Consider the following 10000-nt stretch of genomic DNA (forward strand, 5'->3'; position numbering starts at 1 on the left):
CGAGCAACATTAATCTTATTAACTACTGAATCATCTTAACCTACTCTAATCAGTACCTTAGAGAGAGAGAGAGAGAGAGAGAGAGAGAGAGAGAGAGAGTCCCCATGGCTAAAGCAGAACTACTAAGACCTTTAACATTAAAGCACAAGGGCTTTGTTATTTGCAAAAAATGATACTACAGCATCATGAAGTTCAATAAGTACAATTTAATATTCTTTTCTGCATACATAAAAATTTGAGAGAAATTCACCTCATTTGGTATATATTCGGTAGTGTAAAACACCTGAGCGAGAGCAAAAACTAAGTTTTCTAACGGTCTCGCTACTCTGAATATCTTTCTAAAATGGAGGTTCCCGGTTTCATTTTCGTATACAGTTATTTACAGCTTTTTGGTGTTGGTTAATTCGCATTGTCTTTTCTTTATTATATGAATTTGTTTGAAGGAGGTGTCAAAAGAACGTTTTTCTGGCATATTTTAGCATCACATTGCCAAAAGCGGAAAAAAAGAAGTGATATTGTCGGGAAATTTGACATTGCACGTGATAGTATCACATTCCCAAATATACATGACTATAGGATTACAGTACCAAAAAAAAAAAAAAAAAAAATAGAATACAAAGTAAATGTTGATTACTTGGTACAAAATTTGCAGAATGATTACTTAATATATCAGAAAACCTACACGCGTGACACCACCCTAAGGTGTGGTACCATTGGAGCACCTTCTGAAAGAAGCTACTCCCCATTAACATATTCACCCTCAGCATTTGAAGCCAAGGATGACGTACCTAAGAAACAAGATCAAGCCTTAAAGTTTCGTCAGACTGGACGCTAGTTGGTTATCGAAATAAAATACCACAAAAATATTTTCGTTTTTGTGTGCTCTTGCACAGATTTTACTATGCTCTATCTAACACATCTAAATCATTTGATTCATCTAAATTATTCCATAAATCTCTATACATATATAGGTAAGCAATTTCACTTCTTTCCTTACATACCATAGTCACATCAAACCGGTTAACCAATATGTAGTCTGTGCTAAGCCTTTATATCTAGGTTTCATACTAGTACACACACACACACACACACACACATATATATCTATATATATATATATATATATATATGTGTGTGTGTGTGTGTGTGTGTGCACATGTGTTTGTGTGTGTGAAAACGAAGAAAAAGAATATATAAAGCGATAAATATGTTTTTCCAGTATCTTTTACATAAAAACATTTACTAAAATTGTACCCACCATTTCAGATTAAATGTGAAAGGAATTCTTGAGAGAGAGAGAGAGAGAGAGAGAGAGAGAGAGAGAGAGAGAGGGGGTATTATATTAAGATCGTTTGATAGGACTCGAGGTCAGATGAAAATAAAATAGTATCAGGTTTAAGAATCGTATATGAACCTCTATTATACAATGGGTTATGAAGAAAAATATACTATAAATCGGGAGAAAAAAGCAAGAGATTTGGAAGGCACGAAAAAATAGCAATCAAATGTTAAGTGGCATTAATTCTTTGATGTAAATATAGATTAATTACCCTACAATAACTTCAAGAATGTATTTAAATTTAAGAAAAAAGATAATAACTATATGTATATTTTTGAATAAAAGTATTTCAATACATAACGACTGAATTTATTTAAATAGCCAAAAACACCTTACAGTTTGCAGCAATTAAAAAGAAAAAAAAAAGAATGACGAATAAAAGGAGCAAAATTTCATACAATAATTAACAGGAAAAACTAATATCAAAGTACATTATAATACTGCAATATGTCTCAAAATAGCATACTTATTGAAGAAAGATTACAATGAGAGAGAGAGAGAGAGAGAGAGAGAGAGAGAGAGATGAGCTTTACAACTGAGAAAATGAAACAGAAGAGGAGTCCATACTGATCCAATTACAAACTGACGTCAAGCACCTCGGACAGACGAAAGCAGAAACAAACTGTTTCTCTGCCTTCACGAAGCATGAGAGAGAGAGAGAGAGAGAGAGAGAGAGAGAGAGAGAGAGACACTACTGTGGTTCCCTTCCCTCCCTCTATATTCGTTCGTTCCCCTTTGCGACAAGAAGTGTCGAGTGACGTCACTGTGGCAACTCTTGACAGTGTCTTGGTTGGTAAAACGTTAATAGGAAGATGACTGTTCTGGAGAATATAACTTCTTCGACGCGATTTTAAATTGGTTGGTACCAACAAGACGATGGAGAACCAGCTCACCCAATCTTTCGGAGAATGGCTGCAGTACAATGGATGTGGAGTTGGTTTGTTACAATAAGTGGTGTCCAAGGTTACTCTGTTCTGTTGGGAAAATTGCTTTTACAATGCACTCGGTTAACGGGTTTGCTTCTTTTCTTTCCCTAAATTTACACGATCTCTGTTGCTAGCCAGGGTTGAAGAACAATTTGAAGTAGTTGCGTTGAATAGAAAGTGACGTAGGAACAAAAAGTTCAAATCCCGTGGCTGGAGAGTGCGTACAAATTAAAAGGGAAAAATGCTAAACTCTAGTCAATGAGTGATTAAATTTCCGAATTTATAAGCTTTACACATTTTAGAGCACCATTCAGTGACCTGGGATCTAGCTAAACCTATTTAGAAGTTAAAAGAATCTCTGTAGACAAAACGGCAAAATACACAGCTGTTAGGTAAAAACAAAAACAGATAGAAATATCTAATAATGTTGGGCCTGTTATATGATCAAATTTAAGCCATATGCAAGCATAGAGCATGAATCAGACATTTTCAGTAAATTTATTCGTCTACTTGAATTAGAAATATAAATCACCTTCCATGCATGATTTCATAAGAAATATTCGTCTTTTTTCTATCTTTTCAATCATTAGCATATACGGAATAAATACAACTCTCCTGTAAAAAATATATAACCGTATTCAACCGTATGCTGCAGTCTTAAAAGCAACAGAAAATGTATAGGAGTTTTTCTTAGTGCTTAACACTAGATTCCCAATTTTATAATATATGTTAGAAACAATATTGTCAATATTTTGATTCTTATTCTTTTAATTCACATTAGTGAGCTGCCACTATAAGCTTTTGTTTATGGAAAAAGTGAATGCGTAATACAACGATAGTATAAAAGGAGAGTTTCTCTTTGAAAAAAAAAAATAAAAAATAAAATAAATAAATAAATAAATAAATTTGCAATCGAAACATCGAAACCTCCAAACTTAAAAAAACAATCGATTATTCAAAAGAAAAAATATTACCAAATTATATTTTCTTCATGAGAATATCTTTGGGTTACAAAAATAATCAAATAAACTCATGAAAAAAACACAACAATAAATATTTCTATAAAAAAAAAAATTGACATAAGTATTGCATGTTTTTACTAGATAAGACATCAAGAGATATAATAGAATACAGAATTCCTATTCTCTATCAAACTCTTCCAAGTCTTTGATTGTCCCAGAGCTTTCCAAACTCATTCGAACTGCAATAAATTTATAAACTTGTGTCAGATAAGTGTTAAAAGGGTAACTTTACTTCCACCCCAACTGCCGAATTTATATTAAGAGATATGAAATGTTTTATCCATTATTGTTTTATCATTGAACTTTCGAGAGTTAGATAGAATTACCCGTGTGTACTGGAAAATAGAAATTAATAATTCAGTGCTCTCTCTCTCTCTCTCTCTCTCTCCTCTCTCTCTCTCTCTCTATCTATCTATCTATCTAGAGAGAGAGAGACTCTCTCTCTCTCTCTCTATATATATATCTATCTATCTATCTATCTATCTATCTATCTATCTATCTATCTATCTATCTATCTAGAGAGAGAGAGAGAGAGAGAGAGAGAGAGAGAGAGAGAGATTTACGAATATCGAGGAAGATATTTACCAAAACAGACTTGGAAAAACGCTCTTAAAATTGGTTAGTACCTTTCAAAAACACATATACTCGAAACTTCCTAGCATATTATGTAAAGGTAATTCAAAAGTCGACGAAAAAAGCTGCGTAATAATCTACCGTAGAACAGATTCAGCACGTAGGGAACCAGAAAACCACCAGTTCTTAGTTTATGATAAGAAAATATATAACCTTGGGGTAACCAGCGTTACGAAATGTTTGCTTTGGCAGATAAGAAGTTCCAATAAATAAATATATGAACCAAACGACGGAATCGTACCCTACATTTCATAAGGATACGTATCCTTTGCGTGAAAGTCTGAAATTCGGTTCATTTCAACAGTGTCTGAGTAGTTTAGAATCTGCATTTATTTACAGTAATTAGCATTCTGCAAAAACCACTTAGTATTCAGTAAAAATTTCTTACCATCTCCATTTCTTTACATTGAATATTCTTCACAAACTAATGAATATAAAGATATTGGGTGAAACTCAACCAGTTCCAATGTTGTTTACGACATGTAAGAAAGAATGATAGGAATCGACTTGTTATGCAATATTAAACTCTCTAAAATATGTACGTTGCTAGGATACATTTCGCCTCGAAAAATACTTACATGTAAACAGAGAGAGAGAGAGAGAGAGAGAGAGAGAGAGAGAGAGATGGCCCGCAATAAGAAAAGGAGAAAATGCGAACATCTAAAATGGTATTTTGCCGTTCATCTCAAAGATCAACGTCCATGACCTTCCTTAGTGGTAAGTAAGTTTTCACAATCTTAAACACTAATGAATGAAAAACACTTATCTAAATAAAGGTTCTATATGTGTAAAGGTCTCTAATGAGCAGCACGCGCAAGAGTATGGTCACAACCTAGAGAACAGAGTTGCCGGGGCATTCCTAGCTCAAAGGAACGGTAAGGTCGTGATCCAGTGAAAATCAATCATGACCTGAGAAAGGCCTAAACGATGCTGCTGATTTACAACTATAAGCAGAGGTGCTTATTCTTTTCTTTTAATCATATGGGTACGTCTAGTTACCATTGGCAATGGTGCTTTATTAAATTAGTCAATAAATGAAAGGCTTGTTATGTGAGCTGTCTGTAGATCAGCACATAAGCCCAAGCTGCGTTGGTCTTTGGAATATCTTTCAATAAGTCATAGTATTCATTAACTGAAAATCGGATAGCAACGGAATGAACACCAAGAATGCAATGGTTGGAATCCCTCTATGTACCAATAAGGTATTGCAACGTTAATGGTCACTGGCGCCAACTATCTTGAGCTTACATTAATTTATTCAAATAATCTGGTGACCTGGCATCGCATCATCGGTGCCGACTAGCAAGAAAAAAATAATCAATACCAATAAGTTTACAGTCAAAAGATACCCCATAAATCAAACATAAATTAATGCAAAATGATAAATAAAAATTGGGGAAATAAGAAGATAATCCTCCAGAGTGCAGCTGACTGAGGGCCGAAATGAGTGGCCACAAAAGTTTTATTTAGCATCGAAATCACTTTCATGAATCCAGCCCTTGGGAAAAGGTACGCCTTTAAAATCTCCCGGACACGTGGAACGACCAAATGAAACTAGAATTCCTTGGAATTAAAGAAAGAATAATGAAAAAAAGAGCCAATGAAGTGGAAAAAAATAGATGACGAAGATGAAGTTGAAAAGTTATATTTGACAGATTTTTTTCATAACGAGGTCTTGGCGTCAACAGTATTACTATTGATTTTCATTCTATTTGAAAAAGATTTCGTGGAAGGAGAGAGAGAGAGAGAGAGAGAGAGAGAGAGAGAGGAGAGCGAGAGAGAGAGAGAGTATTTGTTCACAACCGCCTTGCTCGATATTAAAGAAAACTCCATTTCTATCTTATTGCCAAGATCTACGATTCCTTTAAATGCTCATGGTATGTAAGAGGGGATTTATACGGCGAAGACGTTTAATGAAGGATCTCAAGTTCCGCCATAACTTCTTGCCCAGTGATTCAGTATATTCAACATTTGTTTAAAAATTATGTAAAGATAATGCAAATTGTATTACGATTGTACTAACTGTACTTCAAAAATACGCGTAAAGAATAAAAATGATATAATTAAATATTTCGAATGATCTAATTTCCATCATATAACTTTATAATCAATTGCTAGTTCAAAGAAATCTAGTTTAGTTTGTGTAACACGATTTTAAAGAATAATATAGAAAACGTACTGCCCACTTTCAATGACACACTATTCTAAAGTAGAATAAGCACATTATGTTGTGTTCGCTCTTTGCAAGGCAAAACAACTGATATTACTCATATACTCATTTCAAATGTGATATTTCTAAGAGTAACGAATCATATTCAAACAGTCTTGATTAATCTACAATGTCATAACCAGGCACTCATTCTTAGTAATACATTATTACTGAATTATATCGGTTTATGTTATTTTATTTTTAGAATTTGTTTTTCTTTTTTGGTGCAAGCTTACTCCTGAAGTTAAGGATTGTTTCACATGGATATAAACATATTTCAAAAAATTATATTTCCCTTTGAAATCAATAAATACAATTATGATGAAAAAGGATACATTTTTTCGTGTAAAAATTTTCGAACCGGGCAACGTAATATCATCCTGAATTCTACCTGAAACAATTTTACATCAAAACAAACCTTTAAAGACATTGTTATTATCGCTAGAAACAAGCAATGATGCTACAAAAAACACAAAATACGAATAATTACTTCCATCTGATACTGAAAAGGGTTTGCGAAAATAAATGGAATAGGACGCGAATTTCATATAGTAACATGCATGCAGATAGACCTTTTAAAAATGTCTGGACTTTACCACTGAAACCGGATATTAGCGTGGCCAATAAATCTAAAATTCAATTTACAAAGATAAATTTACAATACACACTTTTTATCGCTCTTCCCAAGAAGTTACGTTAAATAGAAATCAGTTGTACTATCTCATATTCCATTTGCACAGAATTATCCAATCTCGATCTTATATCTCCTCATATATTACCCTCAATATCCGAACATTTGCCTCTTTAATAACGTATCTAACACTGCGCCAGGTATATATGTTTCACTTGTTTACCATGACGAGGTGATTCTACTTCGAATCAAGATATAATTTTGGACAAGGCCCCTTGAGGCAGGAACAACTCGTGAGTCTGCTTGTTTGTGGTGATGAAACGCTACTGTGACCATAACGGCCAAAGACTGTAGGGTAACATGGAAGCAATTATTTAGTTTGAACATCTACTAAATGATAGCCAAGAAAACATATAAAAAAAAAACTTAATATTCGGTTTATTATTTAACTGAATAATGTTAGGAAGCAATCCAATAGCACTGTGTTGATCCAGGTTAATGTTTTATAAATAGAATAGGCAATTTACAGGCAATATATATGTCCCATAGGGAAAAGACTGTAATAAGAAGAAGAAGAAGAAGAAGAAGAAGAAGAAGAAGAAGAAGAAGAAGAAGAAGAAGACAGCAAGAGGAAAAGGAAAAGATCTAGAGATGGAAAAAAAAAGTTACAGAACTAAACTAATGTTCCTGAGCTAATTCCATTCATCTTGGTGTTCTAACTGGTTTGATCCTCCCTAATAACTAACACACAAGCCCACAAAGAACGATAACGCCCTTGAAGGGAACGGCAGTAAAGGGGCTTTATAGGCAGCAGGGCTAACATAATTCCACGAAATAGAAAATAAGCGATTATATCTAAATTGGGTCTCGTGACTGTCCCGACGCGCCTTGGACAAAAAATCTCTCGGCCAATACACGAACACGCGCGTGTACGTAACGGTCAAAGTGATGGCTCTCGTTATATAACTCAGGAACCGAGAACTGAAATAACTCGGTTACATTAGGAAATGTTCACTCTTTTTCGTGGACTCTGCGCGACAACAGCTGTTATTAGCCCATATTTTTTTATTATTATTATCATAGTCAAAGGGTTAGATTCAATGCAGAAAATAAAGTTGTTTGAAAGTACGGGGTTGCCACATATTCTGGAGACACACAAAGATAAACAAACATACACACACATATATACATACTAACATACACAAATATATATGTGTATATATATATATATATATATATACATATATATGTATATATACATACATAATATATATATATATATATATATATACTTTCATTCTATATACCACATATAAATAAAACTACATGATAAAATATCCATCTCCTAGGTTGGTGCCGTAACCCTCGCCAACAAATAATGGAAGCAAGCATTTCGAAAACCTTTTAGCGATAAAAAGAAAAATAAACGCCAAAAAAATCCAATATTGCCAATAACGGGAATTGTAGGAAATGAAGCAATTTCCTAAACTAATAACTTGCATTTGCTCTTCCTTTGCTGGGAGCAAAGGCAACAAGATTCACTTCTAATTAATAAACCGGATAAATATTGAAAATAGAACAGAAAGCATGAAATGGCCTCAACTCCTACAGGCAGTGTCAGTCAAATCAGGACAGCTTTTGCTCACTAACATTGCTATTGTGTAGACATACTGTACATTTACTTCCTTATTTAATCATCTTTGCTTAATTTTATTTTTTTCTCCTTTTTTTTCGGCATTCTACTTTAGCATTGTTTCATCTGTGAATTTATATTCTTTAGGTTTGTTCCGTAAAGCACAATACAACAATAACAACAACAACAACAACAACAATAATAATAATAATAATAATCTCGCTTTCCTTATTCAGGTTATTAACGTTTATACAGAATTTATATAACACAAAAAAAATCAACAACAAATGCGTATGCAGTAGAATATGGAAATACATATCGGAAATGGAACCATGTAAATGCACGTGCGTATATTTGTAAACGTGTGTGAACATTAATGTGCAATAAATCTTTCACAATACGAGTTGCAAATACTAAATGAATATCGGAGGGTAGTTCTACAATAGTTGAGTATGGCTGATATAAATATTTTTAAAGTAAGCAGTCCTACTTCCTACATAGTACTTAATTTCAAACAACATTAGAATAACTATATGCTTAAAAATTAATTAAGGATTTATCTATCAAAAAACAGTGATTGTTTTTAAGCTCCACCGTAGTAATAAATAGCAATGAAGTTGATAGTAATGATAATGACCTTCTGGGGATTTTACAATGCCGAAAAATACAAAAAATGAAGCCGGAATCATTAGGCTAATATTTGCTCAGTCTTCCATGAATTCACAGAAAAACGAAAAAGTGACATTTTGTCCTTTGAAACACCGAACAACACGAAAAGCTGTGTTATAAATATCGAAGCCAATTATATTCCTATGCTCACAGAAATCGAAGAATAGCTCTTAAATAATGACAACGAAATCAACTCAGTAAGGTAATAAGTTCACAACAAATTCCAAAATATTCATAGTTAAAATGCCACGGGATTTCAGCTCCAACCTTCTTCTTTAAGCAATACAAACTAAATTTATTTACCCAAGATTAAACGAAGCAAATATTTGACTTCCTAAGCTAAACATGACAAATGAATAGAGAGAAAAAAATACATGAATATATTCAGACTTACCTGATGCGAGCATGATTGAGATTGGTCTTGAGGTAGGGCGCATTTGAGGCCGGAGAGCCCATGATTGGGGTGGCCACCCCATCAGGCCCCTTGTGGAACTCGGCATAACCTCCCAAACCCCGTCTGCTGGGAACCTGCACACTCAAAAGCTCCGCCATGTTGAGGTTGAATCTTGGGTTTTAACCTCCTCCAAGATTATGACAATCTTATTATTTAAGTCTCAAAATCAATGGAATATTTGGAGGATCACGGCTTTAGTTCTCGAATAACACTTACAAAAACACTTTTTAATAAAATCCGGCACAATACTTTAGCATTGCAATTTCCTGACACATAATCGGTTTCATCTATCACACTCCTTATATTTTCTATCTCGTTTCTCAGTTTAGAAAATAAAACTTGAGCGGAGTTGCAAATGAATGCTAGAGCAAATGAAGACTTTTTGTCTCGTAAATCCTTTAATTAACAGAGGTTTAAAAAAAGTCAGTCAACAACTCGCCTCATTTTTGTGTTTTGCATTTATAATTAACGCACCTTTTCTCTT

The 10000-nt window shown here is 33.7% G+C and overlaps 1 protein-coding gene across 6 annotated transcripts in view; it reads right to left on the reverse strand.

Annotated features, from left to right (window-relative positions):
* Positions 1-10000, reverse strand: part of LOC137634743 (ATP-binding cassette sub-family G member 1-like) — a 397250-nt gene that overhangs the window by 69809 nt on the left and 317441 nt on the right. For all 6 annotated transcript variants that reach the window (XM_068367239.1, XM_068367238.1, XM_068367236.1 and 3 more), the window contains one exon: positions 9457-10000. This exon is cut by the window's right edge and continues 501 nt beyond it. In XM_068367239.1, coding sequence (XP_068223340.1) covers positions 9457-9614 — 158 coding nt within the window. In that variant the 5' untranslated portion in view covers positions 9615-10000. The remainder of the gene's footprint in view (positions 1-9456) is intronic.

Source organism: Palaemon carinicauda, chromosome 45, assembly GCF_036898095.1.
Source record: "Palaemon carinicauda isolate YSFRI2023 chromosome 45, ASM3689809v2, whole genome shotgun sequence".
Lineage (NCBI taxonomy): Eukaryota > Metazoa > Arthropoda > Malacostraca > Decapoda > Palaemonidae > Palaemon > Palaemon carinicauda.